Here is a 21,844-nt window from a genome sequence, read left to right as displayed (position 1 = left end):
AAAAAAAAATCCACAAATTTTATTTTTCAATCCAGGGAAATGTGCAAGCAACACAATTTAGCAACACTCTTAGTGTGTCCATATAGCTATACTACAGGGTGTTATGACAAAAAAAACAAAAAAACAAAAAAAACACTGTATGAACAAGTAATAAATTATAAAAAAAAAAAAAAACTTCCATTTTAAACACTCTGTATAGTCTTAAAATAGTAATGTAGAACAGCAGCAATAACTTATCTGCACTTCATTAGACATTCCAAAACATCCTCAAAAGAAACAACAAAAAAGAAAAAAACAGGAACTTGACAGGCCCCTACTGAGCCTACTGCTACCTATAGTTCTGTTAATTGCAAGACCACAATCTACATCTCGAGAATGATTGACTTGGGAATGAATAAAAAAATGACCTCACATCACATGAACGAACATCAACTTCATGATTAGTTGGTAAATGAAGTAAAAAGGGGGATATGAGCTAGAGAGCAAGATAATACAAGTCATCTTATTGTTGGCAGAGAGATAATTACAATGTGGACTAATCTTGTTCAAAATTACTTAAAACATTAGCCCTTCCCCTCGGGGAGGAAGTGGAGACAGATTTTGGGGCCAGAAGCGTTGTCCTTTCAGCCGATTGCTTATAGGCATGGCAAGTAGAATAAAAAGCAATGCATATTTTCATTTAAAGTGCCAGTCATGTGACACAGTTGCCCCTGTCAACAGTCCTTCATAGCACCCCCTCCTTTATCTGGAGAGAGATTGTCTGCATTCGCTGTTCATCAGGGGTTGGTGCAGAATACTACTGTAGTTACAATTTGAAGAACCAGCTCCCAAAAAGAAAACAAGACATGGTTACTACAGACCAGTAAGGCTGACTTCTTGCTTCGTAGCACTCTCCCAGGTAAGGTCATTGGCATACTTGACTAGCACCTGACGTCTTTCATTGAGCACTTTTCCATATTGATAAAGATGAATCTCCATCTCACAAGACATCACCTTTATAATTAACACAAGCAAATACTAAAGAAATACGGCATATAGGGCCAGCTGTCACGTTCCCGTTGTTCCATAAATCTGTCACATGATCCTCTTTGCATCGAGAACTCTTTGAATGCATTTACTTTTCTGTATCCGGTCTTCCATCAGAATCTTTGGGGACCTGAACAGACATTTCCAAAGCATTCGGTTCTTTGTGGTCATCTTGCACCGTAGGCTTTTCATGAGATTCGGTAGGCATTAGTGGGACAACAGCCACCTTTAAATGAAAACAAAATAAAAAAAAGTGATTTTCTCAAATGTTTGACAACGCCAAAACTTTTCTGAGTGGGTTAAAAGTTGTTATCAAGAAAAGAATAAGGATCGGTATTTGAATTGAGATTGTGGAGTATAAAATATACAAGCGATCTCCATTTTCACTCTGCGTTAATGCAACAAAAATACTTTAGTAGTTTAGGATACAAGAGGAATCTCGTTACAAATAACATAGGTGTCCAAAATATGAACAGTGAATCATTTTATCATTATAATCCATGAAAAATAAAAAGGTAGTATGAATATATAATCGTGCTAATTTTACAGGGTTGCTCCTATCTTTTAGAAGAGTATTTTTGAAGACTTTTGCACATGGGCACTTCTCTGTTCAACTGACCTTCATTGCATTCAGCCACCACAAAATGCAGCTAGAGCACAACCTCAAAATTGAAGACATTGTTATTTGTGGAGATGGCCGGTTTGTACCATTAGCTTTCAGGGCCCGTTCAGTAGTAGATCAATGCAGGAATTCTGTGCATACTCTGCACTGATCGGCCATTCAGCATGGACGTTCAGAGCTGGTGTGTGCAAACCACCTTTAATCCAGGGGGAACAATGTTTTCTATTTTGAGGATGTCCTAGTTGTATCTTGATTGCTTCTCAGACTGATAGAACACAAGTGCAGAGACAGCACTCACAGGCTATAAAAATGGATTCCATTAAGACTTGGTCCCATCTACCCTCTTACCATTTCTGAGATCAATTCCCCTTCACCACCCAAAAAAAGCCTCATTCAACCCAAGCATGCTTCAGTTAAGTTGAGAAGCCCATCCAAGCCAAGGCTGACATCTGGTTTATTTTCTCTATAGCAGTTCGGCTATCAATGCAAATAATTTTTTTTTCATAATGTTCTTATCCGACATGGTCTAATTTTACATACATTTATGAACTAAGACCACCAACATATTAAGTTTTACCCCAAAGCCTGTTGACCTTATTTTTAGTTGGTGGAGTTTTCCATCTGGCCGCTAGAGAATCATTTAGGCAAGTTCAAACTCCATTATCTGCAATCCCAGCTGCCCAAAGATTTGCACAAACCTTTTCCCCTTTCCAATTCATGAGCAGGACAACGATGCCCTCTGGGTCACAGCTGTGTTTAGAGATTCTTTAAAAAAGTGTGCACATTATATACTATTAGCAGCAGTTTACAAGAGGTGGAAAACCATGCAAGGAAAAAAAAAAAGAAAAAATAATAATAATATATATATATATATATATATATATATATATATATATATATATATATATATATATATATATATATATATATATATATATATATATATATATATATATATATATATATATATATATATATATATATTCCCCATCAGTTGGTGGTTGTATCCCACTGCACGCACCATTAACCTATTTTTATACAGCCATCCCATCTACACCACTGGGCCCACTTTAACATAGTTTACAGTCATAAATATAATTTTAGACCTTATGGAGTAAAACTGAACATTTTAACATGTAAACAGTAATTGTGGGTTCAAATCCCACTGACAAACTGATAAAAAAAACAAAAAAAAAAAACACCACACACAAAACACACCACCATACCCTTCCAAAACACCAGCACACACAAAAGTGCAAACTAGACAGAGGATCTTTCTTACAGTGAAATTCTTTGAGCCCATTGTGAAAGCCTGTTCGGACAGTTATAATTATTTGTAATTACACTCACAGAATCATGCTGTGTACTGCGATTTTCTTGTTCGGTTTGTCCCGGAAGACTCACTGGATCCTGAACAATGCCTCTTCTATCAAGCACGCTGCAATGAGATAAAACAGGTAGTATTAGAACAAGCATCTGATGATTACTTCTGTTGCTGATTTGGCCTTTAAGACATTCTTTTCCTACCCAATTTTCTAGGAGGAAGAGAAAAGTTCTCAGGTCTTAGTTATCTAGATGATAAATGCAGAACAAGGACTACTCAATACAATTAGTGCAGAGAAACATAGGAATATAATTTATCCTGCACCAAGAATCTTGTTACATGTTTGATTGAGGAATAGGAGAAATTAAATATGTACCAACCACACAGAAGCCAAAATGTAAAAATAGATGGCTGAATACTTGTTCCAGTTTACCATGAATGTCTTTTAAATACTGATCACAGAATATGAACATATTGACAAGTTACAGACTATTGCACAGTATCCATCTGTAATATTTGGCTGTGAGTATTAGACTATTATAACCTGCAGGAGAGCAAAACGGCAGTCCTGCAGCATTATAGTTCCAGACACATAGCTCCTCCTCCAGAAACTGGAAAGGAGGCAGGCCGGCGTGCAAGCACTTGCATGCATTACAACAATAGAAGGATGGTCTGTCTGGGTTTCTTTGTCAAGTTCAGCAGGGGATGGTAGGAGCAGAAAAAGGATGAAGAGATTTAGGGCATGCAGTTTTCAGCATTGTTACTACAGGTCCTCCAACTAGTTCAGTGCATATCAATTGGTTGTAAATCTCTTTTAAGAAACTCGCCCACTAAAGTGAGGTTATTCATATTGTTACTAATTAGCTCTAAAACTTGAGAAGGTTGAAGAACTCAAACAACATTTTCCAAACAGCCCTCCACTTCCAGCAGAAGTAGAACTGTGAAGGTCCCTTGCCTCAGATCCATTTAGTTTAGCAAATTCTCACTGCCGAAAGTGCCTGCACCAATCCGCTCTCTCTCTCTCCTTCTCACCGGCCTATAGCCGGGACAAATTGTCCAACATGGAGCTGCTCCTTAAACAAGATCCATATAATTAGATAAAACCTGGGCTCTGATGAATTAGAATATTTGGTCTTCAGAAAACCCCTACGGTTTGCAACTAAATTCCGGTTTTTAGAACAAGGATTTCAGAATGAAGGGTTATATGCAGTTACAAGTTTTGGGAGCTAGTGTTTATCTACATGGTGGACTTTAGACCTATACATTCGTATTTCCTGGTTGCAATCTACGTTGTAGGTTTGTACTTGGTCATTTTTTTATGCTGGTCAATAAATCCACTCCACATTGATTTTGCACCTGATGTACATTAGTTCCACCACAGGTTTACCGGTTAGCTTTCTACATCACATAATTGTAAAACCAAACGAGCCTGTTAGCCAAGATGAACCATTCGAAATACTTTATCAATTATTAGGGATCAAACTATGCAGGGAAAGTTTCGTCACAGTGATTGGATAATCTGGACGTTTTTGACCTGTGTCCGACAGTAATGTGCTGGGACAACTTTTGTAAGATTCTGCTAGAACATAATACTTTGTTGGCAGAGGACAATTAGTGAGCAGGTCGGTCACAAGCTGTTAGACAGATAGAAGTTTTGGCAGCATTTGGTGAGCGGACCATTCACCCTAAAGACAAAAACGATTTTGTCCTAAACTAAAAGCAAAATTGACTGGTTATTATTCAGACAAAACTACAAGATCAATGTTTATGTAGCTTTAATCTGCTTCCAAAGGCTTCCTGCTGGAAATACAAACTGCAATATTAAATACTATTCTCTTAAATTCTAAAGTAATAAATCCACTGCATAATACTTTTTAATAAATACTGCGCTTTTGAATACCTTTAAGTTACCCTATAAAACAATACCATTTAAACATCTACGGATTGCAATGGGCTGTAAAACGATGCTGGTTTGGTGCGTATACAGTAAGATTTATAGCCAGACCCTCTCTTGGAACCCTGCAAATTGTTGCCAGCTTAGTCGGTTAGGACAATTCAATACACAAGTATAAACAAATGAGTATTGCTTTCAAGAGAAGCCGCCGAGTTGATGTAAGCACTTAGATTTATTTATTTTTTTAATAAATGTTTTATGCTTTCACCAAGATTCCAGTAAGAAAATAATCAGAGCTGTTAATGATTAGGGTGCCGGTTACATGGAATAGATTCGTTACTCAGGACACGGTCATTACCAGCTGCGTGAGCCAGCATCACCTCATAATTAAAGGCTCCCATGTATATTTGATATCACCACTTTTTCTTCATTTAAACATTTTCCTTCAGAGGTTTATTTTACACAGAATTAAGGCTGGTGATGCACCTTCAGTAACGCAACTCAAGACAATTTGACATATTATAGGAAAAGTTAGTGTAAAAGTTCAATATAATTCTCTTCCAAATAAAGCATTCATTTCATGGTAGGCAGCTGGGTAACAGTTACTAGGGGTAGCAGAGGGAGGAAGAGGCAGGCCAGTTCTGAGCTAGGCAATCCCAGCAGATTTGCCAGATTGGATGAAGATACTGTGGAAGGCAGTTCAGAATTGGTAGAGTTGGATGACACTGCTTCCTCTAGCAACCAGGGGAATGGTCTCTCCAGCACAAAGGGGACCAAAGTTACTCAGGGACCCAGGCAGATTGTGGTGGTAGGGGATTCAATTATTAGGAAGGTAGATAGGGCAATCTGTTACCGGGACCGTGCATGCCGAACAGTGTGTTGTCTCCCGGGTGCTCGGGCTCGGCATATTGCGGATCGGGTGGACAGATTGTTGGGAGGGGCTGGGAATGACCCAGCGGTTTTGGTGCATGTTGGCACCAATGACCGAGTTAGAGGAAGAAGGGGTGTCCTAAAGAATGATTTCAGGGACATAGGTCGCAAACTTAAGGCAAGGACATCCAAGGTAGTATTTTCGGAAATACTACCTGTGCCACGCGCTAGTCCAGGGAGGCAGCGGGAGATTAGGGAGGTTAATGCGTGGCTAAAAGATTGGTGTAGGAAGGAGGGTTTTGGATTCTTAGAGCACTGGGCTGATTTCTCGGTCAGTTGCCATCTTTATTGTCGTGATGGATTGCACCTGAATGAGGAGGGGGCTGCAGTGCTAGGGGAGAGGATGGTTAGAAGGTTGGAGGAGATTTTAAACTAGGCTCCGGGGGGGAGGGGCAAGCAAGTATTTATGGGATAGACATTGAGAGTAGTAAGGAGGAATTTAACAAGAGTAAAGGGGGTGGAGAGGGGGGAAAGGGAAGCATAGCCGATAAGGAGCGGCCCTTTTTAAAGCAAAAAGAAATACCTAAGTGAGCCAATAGACTTAAGTGTATGCTTGCAAATGCAAGAAGCCTGACAGGTAAAATGGGGGAGTTAGAACTAGTAGCAATGAATGAGCAGTATGATATTATAGGTATTACTGAGACCTGGTGGGATGATACACATGACTGGGCAGTCAACTTGGAAGGCTATTCTCTCTTCAGGAGGGATAGGGTAAATAAAAGGGGAGGAGGAGTATGTCTTTATATTAAGCCAGAATTAAAACCAAGTATTCAGGAAGTTATATATGAGAATATTGGTGATAATATAGAGGCATTGTGGGTGGAAATATCCAGCGGAGGAAAAAGTTCAGAGAAGTTTCTGATAGGGATATGCTATAAACCGCCAGATATTAGTACGATTGAGGAAGCCCAACTTCTACAGCAAATTGAAAAGGCTACACAACTAGGTCAAATTTTAATTATGGGGGATTTTAATTATCCGGACATTGATTGGAGTACTGAGACCTGCGGTACAGCTAGGGGAAATAGGTTTCTGAGCACGCTAAAAGACCATTACATGTCCCAATTAGTTGAGGAACCAACTAGGAACCGGACTATACTGGACTTAGTAATAACAAACAATGTAGACGTAATATCAAATATTCAAGTAAAGGAGCACTTGGGAAACAGTGATCATAATATGGTCTCATTTGAAATTAGTTTCCAGAAACAACAGTATAAGGGATCAACTAGGACTTTAAACTTTAAAAAGGCAAATTTTAATATGCTAAAGGAGTCTATAAAGAGCATAGACTGGGACAAAGCCTTTGAAGGAAAAAATACGGAAGAAATGTGGGCTGTCTTTAAAATGTTGTTGGAAACATACACGTATAAGTTCATTCCTATGGGAAATAAATGTAAAAGAATTAAGTCTAAACCAATGTGGCTAAATAAAAAGGTAAGGGAAGAAATGCAAAGGAAGAAGCGTGCATTTAAATTGTTTAAGTCTGAAGGGTCAGAGGAGTCCTTCCATAGGTACAAGGAATGTAATAAAACATGCAAAAAGGAAATTAGATTGGCTAAATTAGAAAATGAAAGGCACGTTGCAAAAGAAAGTAAGACAAACCCCAAAAAGTTTTTTAAGTATATAAATGGCAAAAGGATTAAAAAAGATAATATAGGACCACTAAGAAGTGAGATGGGTGAATTGATAAATGATACTAAGGAAAAAGCAGAGATATTAAACACGTTCTTTTCTTCAGTATTTGCCAGAGAGGAACAAATGGCAGGAGTAATACATAAAAATGGAAATGAAACCATGCCATTAATTAATACTTGGTTGTCAGAGGAAGAAGTCCAAAGGCGACTGAAGAATATTAAGATAAATAAAGCTCCAGGTCCAGATGGCATACACCCAAGGGTCCTTATGGAATTAAACTCGGAAATAGCTAGACCGCTATTCTTAATTTTCAGAGATTCAATCTCATCAGGCTCAGTACCAAGGGATTGGCGAATAGCAGATGTGGTGCCGTTGTTTAAAAAGGGGACGAGATCACAACCAGGGAATTATAGACCTGTAAGCCTGACATCAATAGTGGGGAAACTACTGGAAGGTATTTTAAGGGACAGTATTCAGGATTACTTGGTACGCAATAAAATTATTAGTGGGAATCAACATGGATTTGTGAGGGATAGGTCATGTCAAACTAATCTAATTAGTTTCTACGAGGAAGTTAGTGGGAACTTAGACCAGGGCAGGACAGTAGATGTGGTCTACTTAGATTTTGCAAAGGCCTTTGATACAGTGCCACACAAGAGGTTGGTTTACAAAATAAGGGAACTGGGTCTAGAAATCAAAATTTGTACTTGGATCGAAAACTGGTTAGAGAATAGGGAACAGAGAGTTGTGATAAATGGAACATTTTCTAATTGGTCAAAGGTCTTAAGTGGAGTTCCTCAAGGTTCCGTGCTGGGACCACTCCTTTTTAATATATTTATTAATGACCTTGGTGATGGTTTAGAGAGTAAAGTTTCTATTTTTGCAGATGACACTAAACTCTGTAAGGTAATAAAATCAGAGCAAGATGTAGCTTCTCTACAGAGGGACTTAAATAAACTGGAGGATTGGGCGGCTAAATGGAATATGAGGTTTAACACAGATAAATGTAAGGTTATGCATTCAGGGATCAAAAACAAGAACGCAATCTATAAATTAAATGGAATTAATTTGGGAGAATCTATAATGGAAAAGGATTTGGGAGTGCTCGTAGACAGTAGACTTAGCAATAGTGCTCAATGTCAAGCAGCAGCTGCAAGGGCAAACAAAGTATTGGCATGCATAAAAAGGGGCATAGATGCAAGGGAAGACAGTGTAATTTTGCCACTGTATAAATCATTGGTAAGACCTCATCTTGAATATGCAGTACAGTTCTGGGCACCACTCTATAAAAAAGATAATTTGGAACTAGAAAGGGTTCAGAGAAGGGCGACAAAATTGATAAAGGGTATGGAGTCATTAAGTTATGAGGAAAGGTTAGCCAGTTTAGGCATGTTTACTTTAGAAAAGAGGCGTCTAAGGGGATATATGATTACTATGTACAAATACATTAGGGGTCAATACAGAGAGCTTTCATGGGAACTTTTTACCCCAAGGACCATACACAGGACACGTGGTCATCCCCTAAGGTTAGAGGAGAGGAAATTTCACAACCAGCAAAGGAAGGGGTTCTTTACAGTAAGGGCAGTCAAGATATGGAATTCATTGCCAGGGAAGGTTGTGATGGCAGATTCAATAGATATGTTTAAGAAAGGGTTAGACAAATTTTTAGCGGAAAGGTGTATCCAGGGATACGACCGTTAATTTAAAATAAAGGATAGTAGTGGATATAGGGTAAAAATTGGATTGCAATATTGAGTCTGGGGGGATTTTCAAAATTGAAACAGATGGGCGGTTGCCTACTCCGGATTAATTTCAAATATAAGTGCAGGATCGCAGGAGATCCAAAATAGGTTGAACTTGATGGACTGGTGTCTTTTTTCAACCTCATCAACTATGTAACTATGTAACTATTTTACTGCCTCTGCTCAAGTTAGGGGGTATTTTCACAATGCATCAAATGTTGCTCTTATGAGGGTGAGGAGGCTCCAAACATTCTATAGTCTGACTATTCAGTTGCTGGGTAAATTTTAGATTAAGGAAAAAAAAGAAAAAAAAAAAAAAGTGTTTGTGCTGATGCATGAAACAAAATTATGAAATTTGGTTTTGTTCCCATCCCTTATTTTTATAAGATATCTAAAAATCTGTAACACAATTTCAGATTGTTCTTGAAAGGACAAGTACCAGACCAAAATGAACGATCTTGCTACAAGTCACGTTTGCATAGCTGGGAGCAAAATTGATTCCCATAGCGGTACCTTCAAGATGTTTGAAAACTAAACCACCAAGAAAGAGAAAATAAGTTGGCACCAATATATAATTTATGCTGGTACTTCCTGGTCATTAAAAATCCAGCGATTGCCTCAGAGAGGGAGCATATTATACATATTTTACAATATCCAACAGTGATAAGAAAGCAATAGGTGTATTTTATGCTCTAAGTTCTAGATGAGCACCCAGTTTAAGTTAGACAGGCAAATTATTGGAACTCCTGTATTACTACTACACATCACAGAAGCCCTGTATAACTACTGATCATGCCTGGTGTTCTGTACAGTACCTCGGCTGAACCGGTCCACATAGCACTTCACAGCAGTTCTTCGCTAGATTGCCGTGATTGTAGGGGTTCTGGACACGGTTTTTACCAGTCCAGGATCCTTTAATCTGGAAAAGATATAAACGTTTCCATCAGGATGGGAATATTGTGCAAATGTTATACAAATACCCTCTCATTCAGGGCGTAGGCACCTGTAAGTTAACCAGCTCAATGCAGCAACTTTCAAAAAAAAAAAAAAAAAAAAAAAAAAGGAGTAAGAAAGTATTTCTCTGAAAGCCTTCCAACTTTGTCCAATCAGATATTAGACTACAATTCCCACAATCCTCACTTCCAACATTCTAGTTTGATGTATGGCAGCCATACCATTCTGAAAAATGACAGGTTCTCACCTCAATGTCTGTATATATGGGTGGGGGGGGGGGGGGGGTCACTGAAATGCAGCAATAATTTACAATGTTTTTAATGTCTAGGGAACTTACTGTATAAGAAATCTGCTTTATACATACTGCTTTAGAAATCCTCCACTTGGCCTAACAGAAAGCGGTAACACCTACTAGCTGACACTATTGAGATGGGCAGACTTGTGTATAGTTAGTTCTGAGAAGCAGAAGTTAATTATAGTGGCTGTTCGGTCACTTTGTCAGACACGACCTCCGCTGCTTCCTATAGTGACTATGAGGAGCTCTGCTAAACAATTTATTGCCCACCTTAATATTCAAATGTGGCCAATACACAAGTCTGCCCTTCTCAACATTGTGAGTGTCATACATTATATGGACGACAACTAAATATGTTTCACCTTATCTTATTAGCTAGTAGTGTTTTACGGCTTTTCACGGCACCAAGTGGATGATTTTCAAGGCAGTCCAACTTAATATGTATAATTTTATGGGAACTTTACATATCCATTAAATAATGTCTTACAACATTATTCCCACTGTTAACGCAGTACCTGGTGACCCTCTCTCACACCCTTACCCACTGACTCTCCAGTGAATGTCCACGAGGAGACCATTAGGAAACCAGCTAGCGCTACAGAGAGCAGGTATGTGGTCATAATTGTCAGTTTCCCTCACCACCCCCTCTGCTCTAATCAAAGTGTGTATTAATCAGATAAATCACCAGTACTTCACAGCGTTCATTAGACGAGTGAAGTCACATGCATCCTCTTATTACACATCACCCGCTGGTTTTTACTTGTTGCCCCACATCAGTCAGTACTGGCTTATGGTTTGTTCGGGGGAAAAAAAAAAAAAAAAGTCACAGCTCACTAAAGATGAGCCCAGGGTCCCCCCTGATAATGGTCATGCATTGCCCACAATCCAAATTCTGGCCGCAATGAGAAGGACACTGGAGACAGTCAGGGAAGAAGAGAAAATCCAGGGGTCTTGGTGGATATATTCTCTCTCCACTATATGTCCTCTACTCCCTCAATCAAATGTGCACTGTTCGGTCACTGCAGCGATTATATGAAAAGCACATCAGTGGAGGTACAGCGGGCATGTTTTAGCCGAATTGTATAGGTGGCCGTAAAGAGCACCTAAGGACCACTTTCACACCTTCAACCTAAAATTGTTTTTTTGTTGTTGTATTTACATGTCCGTCTATGGCCCTTACTAAACACATTGTTTCTTGGACTTCCTCCAGTTTAAGGCCTTTATAATTATTTCGTTTTATGGCCCTTGGATATGGCAGGGAAATGTCCTGTGGACAATGGAGCAGAGCTGACCTGTGTTCTATCTGGGGCAGAAAGATAAAGTTAAGTAACTGGAGCTCACTGAAAACCCAATAAATAAAACAATAAAGAAAAAAAAATGGACCCGACAAACAGAAGGGAAGTATACAAATAAAACTACAAGTACTCACATCTTCATTGGTCGTCTGGTTGAGAGACACCAAGAATGTGTGAAATCCAGTTAAACCCACCACAGACCAGAGTGTGAAGAAGCAGATGAAGACTTCTAGGACAGTGGAGGGTGAGTTAAGGAGCTGAAACAAATTAAACTATAAAGACCTAGGGCCTGCTTCATTAAGGATCTTAACTTGAGAAACTTCTTATTTCAGTCTCCTGGACAAAACCATGTTACAATGCAAGGGGTGCAAATTAGTATTCTGTTTTCCACATAAGTTAAATACTGACTGTTTTTTCATGTAGCACACAAATACTTGATAGCTTATTTGTACACTGAAATTTAAAGTTGATATTTGTGTGCTACATGAAAAAACAGTCAGTATTTAACTTATGTGGAAAACAGAATACTAATTTGCACCCCTTGCATTGTAACATGGTTTTGTCCAGGAGACTGAAATAAGAAGTTTCTTAAGTTAAGATCCTTAATGAATCAGGCTCCTAGTTATGCTACTTGTAATAGTTATTAGAACAAACATTATCTAATGTTGGAGTAGAAAATCTCAGAGTAACCAATCACAAGTTTGTTTTCGTTGTCTAGATCCATCAAAGTTATTGGCGGATTGTTCCCTACGAGATGTGTAATCTGCTTATTTATCACATGTATCATAACAACATTTCACCATGTGGGAAATAGAACTCAACCCGGTCAAAAATAAGTGTCACAGTGCAAATCTGAAGACTGGGTACATGCAGAATATATTGAAGTGATAAAGCACAGGCTTCTTGTTAAAGCTGCTCTACCAACGACCATATTTTTTTTCCCCCTATTACATGCTTCCCCCCCCCCCCCCCCCATCCAGGGACTTCCACAGCCAATCATATTCCTCTCACAACCCCAGGTAAAATTGCAAGGGGTGTGTCCAATCACAAACACAATCAAGAGAATTAAGGCTGGCACTGGTCCTGCCACTCATAGGCACACACACCCATGCCATTACACTACATTTATAATAAATCCTCATTATTTATGCACACAAATAAGTTGTGCGAATGTCATTTTATAGAGAGATGTGTCAGACACCATAATTCCTGCATCAATTTGACCAGATCCTCACATCTCTGCTGTGTGTGCTTGGGAGACCCTGCACATTCTACTATATAACTTTTCATGCTGGGAGTTCCCTCTTTCCTCTGATCATTAAGACAGGTCACTACTTCCCACAACATCGCCACACACCTCCCCTAAATTAATCTGTGCTGCTGTGAACATTTTGTTGAACTGATTCTGGAAAAGTAGGAGTAACTGAAGAATAAATACAATTAGGTGCCCTGATAAATAAATATAACAAACAAATACAACAAAACCGACTCTAAACACTGTCCAACCGTTTATCCACATAATTTTTTTTAGATAATAAAAAGGATATGTTCCCGGACTTTCTTTTATTGTATTCAGGAAGCCAATTTTTAAGGAATCTACAAAAGAAAGAGAATGTTACACTTGAATCTGCCAGACGGTGCCAACACTCAGTGCAGTGGATGCAAAAGAAAGAGCACTGGACGAGCACTGCAAAATACCTGGGTCAACGGATCCCCTTTACAGGCTGCCTTTCCAAGAACATCAGTACCGCCAGCAATGGCCGCTCTCACACGGCAATTCACTTAAAATATTTCAAAAGACCCAGCAAAATAAAAGATAAAAAAACTCACTCAGGGTGACATAGACAATGTTGAAGGTGAAGATGTAGATTGTCAGAAGGGATAAGGAGAGTATGAAGAGGTAGAAGTATCTATAATTCCTCTTCCCAACACAGTTCCCCACCCAAGGACAGTGATGGTCGAAACGCTCTGAAAAAGGAGGTGGATATATTTTGGTTAATAGACGTAAACATTACAGTCTCTGAAAAGACACAATCAGTTTACATAAACCTATGAAATAAAGGAAACAGGAGGTCTTCTCGGTCATAGAAGGAATAGGACATAAGTAGATGTTCTAGCAATAACAGAAGATACCTCACCAGTGCTGGCTTCAGTTTAAATGTACGTCTGTAGGAATGAGATGTGTGGATAGACAGCAATTGCCATTGGAGAAACTTAAAAGGACCGATGCATTATGGGCCAAGAAATGGCAGCACATGAGTGGACATGAGTCACAGTTAACCAATCACGTACCCACCCCTATACTGCACACATGCTGACCTTCAAATGCTCCAATTAAAGATCTCCTAGGATAATAGCTGTCAAATACAACAAATGGGTTTCACCTGAGAAGGTCCAACCATAATATGGATATTAGAAGTCACTGAGGAGCTCTGGGCCATACAATACAGACAGTTTTTATACAGGTTGCAGAAATCCGAGGGGACTTCCCATATCCGTAATTATTCACAGAAGGGGATGCAGTATTTCTTGAAATACACAGGTTTTCTGGTGACATCACAACTCACCTTTTATACAGATAATACCAGAGTTTATACTATTTACATATTAAGATTGTGAACACGACACAGAATCAATGAATGACTCATACATGTATTATCTTGCAAGCTGCAGGCTCTGTAACAGTATATAGGTATATAGACTATTCCCTGGAGGACTGCAGAATATACATAGTGTATATACCAGTCTCTGCACTCACCTACACAGTTATCACAGATACTGCAGTGCGACGCACGGGGAGGACGAAAGATTTTGCAGGTGTAGCAGTATTTCAGCTTCACTATCTGATTGTTGATTTGGACGTTTTTGATACGGGGAGGCGGCCGTTGCCCCTGCGGAACGTTTCCATTGGCTGCCTCTGAAATACAAAATTAATCAGAATGTAGAGAGGGTTGACGCCTTATCTCTTGAAGCATACTTACATTGTACAGGTGGCAAATGTAAATCATTACTAAAAAAATAAATAAAAAATAAAAATAAAAAAAATTACTCGTCTTACTAAATCTAGGACCCACTGGAGGTTTTGGGGACCTCCTGACAAAAAAAACAAAAATAAAAACTAAAAAAAAAAAAACACAACACACAGGACATTTTGTGAGCAAAAGATTGTGAATCCCAAGGTAGCCTCGTACCCCATTCCTGGGCAAATACAAGCGTTTTATAAAAATGCAAAAATCATTTTCTGTAAAGCTTAGCAGCTGATTAAAACGAGTGTGCCATTATAGTTGGGTGGGAGATGAAGGGTTAAAAATTTGGGCACAGGCCTGTAACGTTGTATTTCAGAGATTGCAGTAACCAGTTCTGTCCTGCAAGTGTCAGAGTTTTAAGTCATACAATATATAATATACATAAATATATATTTATATGTTGATTTGATGGACACATGGTTCATGTTTCCCAGGCAGCGATATGGAAATTGACTTCCAGAAGTTTATCCATATTAGAAATATGGGTCGATGCTCAGACATAAACCTTCAAACCCAGATATTGGCCGTATAAACCCAAAGGCAGGGAGTTATTTATATACTCTACTTCTAAATGTATTCCATTATAGAGATTTATTATACTGTATAATGTTGTGACCGTACTTGAAAAATCAGAAAGATTATTGGGAAAAATTAGAACTATTAGAAGTCTAAACCCAGACTCACAAAAGAATATTTATTCTTGGGGTAGAAATCAAACAAGAAAGATAAATAAATGCTTTAGGTTTCCTTGTGTTTTTAAAGACAGAGACATTAAAAAGATCTTTGTTTCTAATTTTGGATGATACAAACTTCAAGTTGGTGGAATTATTATGAATTTTATCTTGGTCATCTTTATTCTTTGTATTAATGAACATTAAAAATAATATATTTTTAGCCACAGTTACAAATAAAATTTGATGGAGAAGCAAAGTGGGCAAATAACTTCCACTGAACTTGTGTTTCTAGGATTGCAACATATAAATTAGTGTTAAGTATCTAACTGCGGAGCACGCCGACGTTTATATAAATAAAGGTTAAACATATAATAAGTATATAGGACTTTGATGCATAGCATAATAAAACGAAGAAAGGAATTTTGAACCTGAAAATCTTGAGATTAGATAACGTACGCATGACATTACCCTTTAAAGGAAGGCGTATGATATCCAATTCCAATCAGACTGAATCATATAAACATGACCTTCGCTGGGCATAAAAATGAGATAATCACTGTGTTGGTAAAGTCAGAAGGTACAAACACACACACACACACACACACACACACACCTCCCTCTCTGTGTTGGCGTTTTGATTTTTAGACTGCTGTCAGAGATTACCTTTTATTATTGTTGGTTAGTAAAATGCAGTATTTCAGGATCGACGGGACACGAGAACAGATTTCTTTCATTTTCTAAACGGCACCTAATAATATCATTGTTTCATGCTCTCTGAAGTGTGTTTAAATAATGGGCTTTTTGCGCAGTTAGAAAACTTGAACTCCCAGATACAACCTCTAAAACTTTCATATCTGGACATCTCACAATCTTCTCAACTTCTAAGATTAACGATAACATGAAATCTAATTTTCACGACTGCATCGATTAATCTAGCATATATAGGAATACCCCAATCATCCCCATTAACCTCCCCCCCCCCAATCAGCGCTCAACAGCGATAAAACCATGGACAAAAGTAGCCAAGAAACTCCCCAGAGGAAGGACACGTTATGCTCTCCTTGTGCACTGTGCCGTCTGGTTATAAAGGACCCTTTGGGTTGAAGCGATCGTTAGATATGAAAGACTTGTTATTAGTTTGGGGGCTTTTTTTGTTTTCAAACACTTCAATCTGATCTCTATCAGGGGCAAACGCAGGATTTGAAGAGGGGGGGTTTCCCCACCAAGATGCCAGTGGGCGTGACCAGCATGCATGGGGGTGTGGCTATAATTTTAGATAGTGCTTGGTGGCTCTCCAACTATTCCTATACCTATAATATACATGGGCAATGCTGTGTGTACTACTGTTAGGTGCACACAGCTCTCCCTTTTCGAGCGCAGCTGTGTGAAACGGGAGCAGGGTCCAGCCACCTCAATTATACTGTGCCCCAGGCTTGGAGGGGGTTTTTCCGGGCACTAGGAAACCCTCCATCGCTTTGCCTATCAAAAGGTAGAACACCTCCAATGTAAAAATAATCCACCCCAATTAGAGCTAGATGGAATGGACACATTTAGCAAAATCACTTCTGAATACTCTTTCGGACGGTTCAATGTGTCATAACGTATATTAAATGATAGAATTGTTAGAATTGAAAATCAAGTATTCCCAAATCCTAACCCTGAAACCAGCAGGCCGTTGTGTAACTCACATTGAAAGGATATCAAAACAAACTGGACACTTTCACGGAATCCTCACAAATGTTACCATGCCGGCATCAGAATTCTAAGGGGTACATTTATCCCAAAATCGCGATTACGACCATAAGGCTGGCATTTACTTCCGCAATTTATTACAATATTATCTTAAGATTTGACTTTTCCTCTAACTCATGTACAGGGGAACTGAAAACACAGATTTGTGTTTCTGTTCCACTTGGCGAAAGGAGTTTAAAGACTTACCGTATATACTCGAGGATAAGCCAACCCGAATATCAGCCGAGGACCGCAGAAAACTCATTGACTCGAGTATAAGCCGAGCGGGGGCTTTTCAGCAGAAAAAATGTGCCTAAAAACTCGGTTTATATACGAGTATATATGGTACTTTTTTTTTTTAAATAATTGTCTAATGAAGGTTCTCCAATGGCCAGGGGTAGCCCTGCTAACACTACAGCAGTGGGTGTATTCTTGGACAACTGAGCAAATTGATATCAGACAGAGCTCACCTACATGTAAATAATTAGTCCTAATGCTGGCACTGTGGGGTGGGGGGCACCCAAACCCAAATTTAACAAAACATCTGATGTAAAATTTTCCAACACACTAGAACAGTATCGATTCATTCAACAAAGGAAAATTTACAAAACGGTTCCGTGAATATTCACCTTATGACATTTTGCCAGAACTGCCTTTATCTCTACTGAAGATTTTTTTCAGTTTAAATAGGGAATTCCTTCTCCCCCTCCAACAAGTCCAAATTCTGCACTAAAGTTAAACACATCATTCAGCCCTCTGGTCCCTTCTCATATGTCTTACCGATTTCCATTTCAATGAAAGCCGCCTCATCTGGCAACGCCCGCGGTATTACCCCGGGGTCACTGAAGCTTGTCCGCAGCAGGGTGGCTATGGAAAAGAGGAAGAGGACCACTGCGAAGACTGGGATGGCCGGGGACAGCTGTACGGCCAAGTAGCGGCATCTGCGCAGGGAACAGAGGAAGTTTATCATTAGCGCTGCAGAGCGAACACTTAACAAAATTCTCTGTGTTGTCTGTTTGGAACTTGGCATCATACTGCATTTATGAAGCCATTAACTTGACAGCATAAGGTTTACAAAACATGCCAAAAGTTAGGATTTCCAGGTATAAAACTATTTTGCATATACACCTTTTTGAAAGTTACCAGCTACGTTAAACCAGTCACAACAAGATATTTCCACAGCCATAACAAATAGAGGAGGTTGTTGTTAGTTTTACAATCTGATGTCTCAGAACTATTTTTTTTTTTTCTAACACATCACCCAAGTGATCTGTGTTATGACACACACACACACACACACACACACACACACACACACCATGGTCTGTCCCGCAACATGGAAATATTTAGCAAAATCAGTTAGCTGTGCATGTGAATCGGGGCTGAATCTGGCTCCCTCAACCGATTCCAGGCTGGTATTGTCAGGTAACCAGAATTAGGTGGATAAATGGTCATTTGTTATAAGTGGTAAATTTATCAAAGAGACTGAAAAATAAAAATGGAGGTGTTGCCCAGGGGAACCAATCAGATTACAGCTAATATTTATCCATTACATTCTAGAACATGATTGCTAGAATACGATTGGCTTCTATGGGCAACACCTCCACTTTTCCCATTTCAGAAGGCGTGATAAAATATTCTAACGTTGATATAGTTTTCCTGTCATGTCGGGGTCCCTGCCTTTAATTGCCACCATGACTTTTATCATGCTGCCATCGCCCGCTCCGTTTTGTACTCCTCTACATTATTCCCCATTTTAGGCTGCAAGTGGCTTCTAGCGGCTTTCTTCGGATGAATACTGGTGCCCCAAAACTAAAACCTCTTCACGCACAACGTGCGCCCCCTTGTAACTCTTTTCTGTGTCTATAGGAACTTGCATATCAATTTAAAGGCAATATTCTTACTAGGAGACCATTTATTACATAGGGTTTCTAAACACTGCTCTAACATAGTAATCAAATGATCTGGTGTTTACAAGCCAGTCCTGCTTTAAAATAGATTTATTAGGTCTATAAAATTCATTCTAAAATCTGCTTTCACCGACTAAAATCCCCATCGTACCAGACAGGCTGCATTTTTGCTCTGGGTGTAACTTCTTGAAGGGGAGGGAGGATTTGAGAAGTTTAATGCAAAATAATTATTATTTACATTGGAGGTTAAGAAATGTGTATCATTACACTCTTGCTGTGCCCTTCCGATGTTAGACAGAGTATAATTATATTATATATATTACACACAGACACTTGGCTGTTCTGTCATATTTTTAGACATTTCTAGACCAGACCCAGTGGCTTTATGATGCCATATCTCCTATTTTGTTAGGACCATCCTGATTCATGGGCATTGAAAGAGGTGGGGCTTATGGTATAGTGGGTGGGGCTTCACCATCGGTATGAAGATGCAGTGCTTGTGTGATTTGAGGGTGTGTGGTTTGCGTGGATCAGGTTTATTTGCCCCAATTTTATCTGGATAATTGTTGGGAAATATGTTCTGTTACACATCCCTTGCCCCCAAGGGATGTGTGATAGAACCTGCCTTTCCCCTTACTGTATTGTAAGAGGAAGGGAAAGCCAAACATTGGAAACTCTACTCAACAGTGAGTGTTGCATCCAGACTTGCTATGTAAACTCCAATAGGGAATGTAAAAATAAATAGATTTAGAGTATCCTTAATCCATCTTAAAGAAAACAAAGACTTCCAATTTGGCAAGAATGAAATTATGTAAAATGTGAAAAACTCACTCGAAAGCAAAAAACAGTGAACATGTGCCCAAGATGAGCAGAAGAGTCAGGTAGAAGATCCCTTTCTGTCTGGCCATCATCACTCGGCCGTCGCAGCAGAACGTGTTCTTCCCAGGAAGCTTCTCCCATTTCCGAGTCACCTTCTTCCGCACCATCATGACCGACATGGCTCCACCGGTAGAGTTGGGACCTTCTCAGTAGACCGTCACCTTTACTCCTTTGGTGATGCTATCCAAGGCTTTTCCACACTAGCCAAGCTGAGCAGGGCAACATATTAGACCAACGTAGCGACCTGTACACAAATGACAAAAAAATAAAGAAATGTTGGCAACGTTTCCTTGGACAGTTTGCAGATAACCAACATGATCCTGGTCAGGATAAACTACTGCTCAGCTTTCAGATCGGTGGTCCCTTGTTTTTATTATCGTCTTAAATACTTTTCAGCATAAGTGCAACTTTTGCACTTAAAAAAAAAAAAAAAAAAAGAAGGACTATGCAGCCACCCTGAACATACAGTGAGACCCCCACTGTAAAATGTACCCTCCCAACGAGTTTCCCTCATTTAAATAATCTTGAGCTGCAAAACGAGGATTTTGTTTTTGCATGTTGGTGCCCAAACTGGAGCACTCGTGCCCATGCTTATGGGTCATCAGTATGGAACAGGAGAAACTTCTATTGTTATATTCTTAAATAGGTAAGCGCATGACTATGTGGGTCAAGACTGTGGCGACAGCTGGGGTGCAAAATACCTGCGATCCCGGGTGAGCTGGGCGTACATTAATGTTCCTCGCTGAGTGCGCGGCTCAAATATTGCCAACTTTTAAAAAGTGAGATTTGGAACAAGATATTTTAATCAGCTTAAATGACTGACTATTCGCTGAGCCGACAATACCCCACGAATGTGCAAAGAGCCTCTTTCTTCCCGTAAAAATGACCCGATTACCAGGGCATCAGTCTACACCTTCAATGGGATGCCATTGGCACCAGAAAATGTATATGCTTAATCGCATTGATGGGCGCAAGTCTGCCAATGTAAAACAAACATTAAAAACTAAAAGTGTGACAAAGTTCCAGCGTCTATACTTGCCTTCGGGATTGTGCCTGTCATGACGCAATTTGTTACAAATCGTATAATAATAATAATAGGCACGTGCAGGGGCAAACGCAGGGTTTGTAGAGGGGGTTTTCCACACCACTCCGTCAGCGGGCGTGACTAGAATGCATGGGGGCGTGGTTATAATTTTAGACAGTGCTTGGCTGCTCTCCAACTCTTCCTATCCCCTTAATATACATGGGCAATGCTGCGTGCACTACTGTTAGGTGCACACAGCTCTCCCTTTTCAAGCAGAGCCGTGTGAAGCAGGAGCAGGGTCCAGCCACCTCAATTATACAGTGCCCTAGACTTGGAGGGGGTTTTCCAGGCACTAGGAAATTCCCCCTCGGTTTGCCTATGGCATGTTACTTTGTCCTCCCCTCTGGTAGTAAAATCAGGCAATCAGGATTCATTACCAAGCCTCATTAAAGACTTGCCGCACACGTACATGTTCTACCGTTAATAAATTACATTTTGCAAGTCTCAGACCTTTCTTTTACTCAGCAATTATTTGCTCTACAGAACACACATTGTTTAGAATAACCAACGCTTCAGTATCAATATCTCATTGAGGAAGAGGTTATAGACAAAATTATAGAAGATCATATTTTCTAGGACAAACCATTCTATTTACAGCACAAAAGGCTCAACCATAAAAAAGGAGAATGTCACTCTGTAACCAGTATGAAAAGCAGCATTTTCAACATCAATTGGCCTAAAATACAATCTTTACTGTAGACTTTAAATAAGCAGAATAAAAGACATTATCAGCCGATCCAATCAATTGCACATTGGTTTGAGAACACAAAAAAAAACCAGAACGGTTATTTTTACATTTGTAGCAACTTATTCTACAATC

General features: G+C 39.4%; 1 protein-coding gene across 1 annotated transcript in view; it reads right to left on the bottom strand.

Moving 5' to 3' along the window:
• Window positions 1-21,844, bottom strand: part of ZDHHC9 (zDHHC palmitoyltransferase 9) — a 33,861-nt gene continuing 12,017 nt past the window's right edge. The window contains exons 2-10 of the mRNA XM_075186238.1: window positions 19,893-20,184; window positions 17,932-18,092; window positions 14,479-14,637; window positions 13,551-13,688; window positions 13,270-13,316; window positions 11,855-11,959; window positions 9,992-10,095; window positions 2,999-3,086; window positions 1-1,252 (exon numbers count right to left, since the gene is read on the bottom strand). Of these exons, the coding sequence (XP_075042339.1) occupies window positions 1,115-1,252; window positions 2,999-3,086; window positions 9,992-10,095; window positions 11,855-11,959; window positions 13,270-13,316; window positions 13,551-13,688; window positions 14,479-14,637; window positions 17,932-18,092; window positions 19,893-20,059 (1,107 nt within the window). The 5' untranslated portion in view covers window positions 20,060-20,184 and the 3' untranslated portion in view covers window positions 1-1,114. The remainder of the gene's footprint in view (window positions 1,253-2,998; window positions 3,087-9,991; window positions 10,096-11,854; window positions 11,960-13,269; window positions 13,317-13,550; window positions 13,689-14,478; window positions 14,638-17,931; window positions 18,093-19,892; window positions 20,185-21,844) is intronic.

This window comes from Mixophyes fleayi, chromosome 9 (assembly GCF_038048845.1).
Source record: "Mixophyes fleayi isolate aMixFle1 chromosome 9, aMixFle1.hap1, whole genome shotgun sequence".
In the NCBI taxonomy this organism is placed as follows: Eukaryota; Metazoa; Chordata; class Amphibia; order Anura; family Limnodynastidae; genus Mixophyes; species Mixophyes fleayi.
The sequence above is the reverse complement of the archived record's forward strand: the minus strand, read 5'-3'. Positions and strand labels throughout refer to the sequence as shown.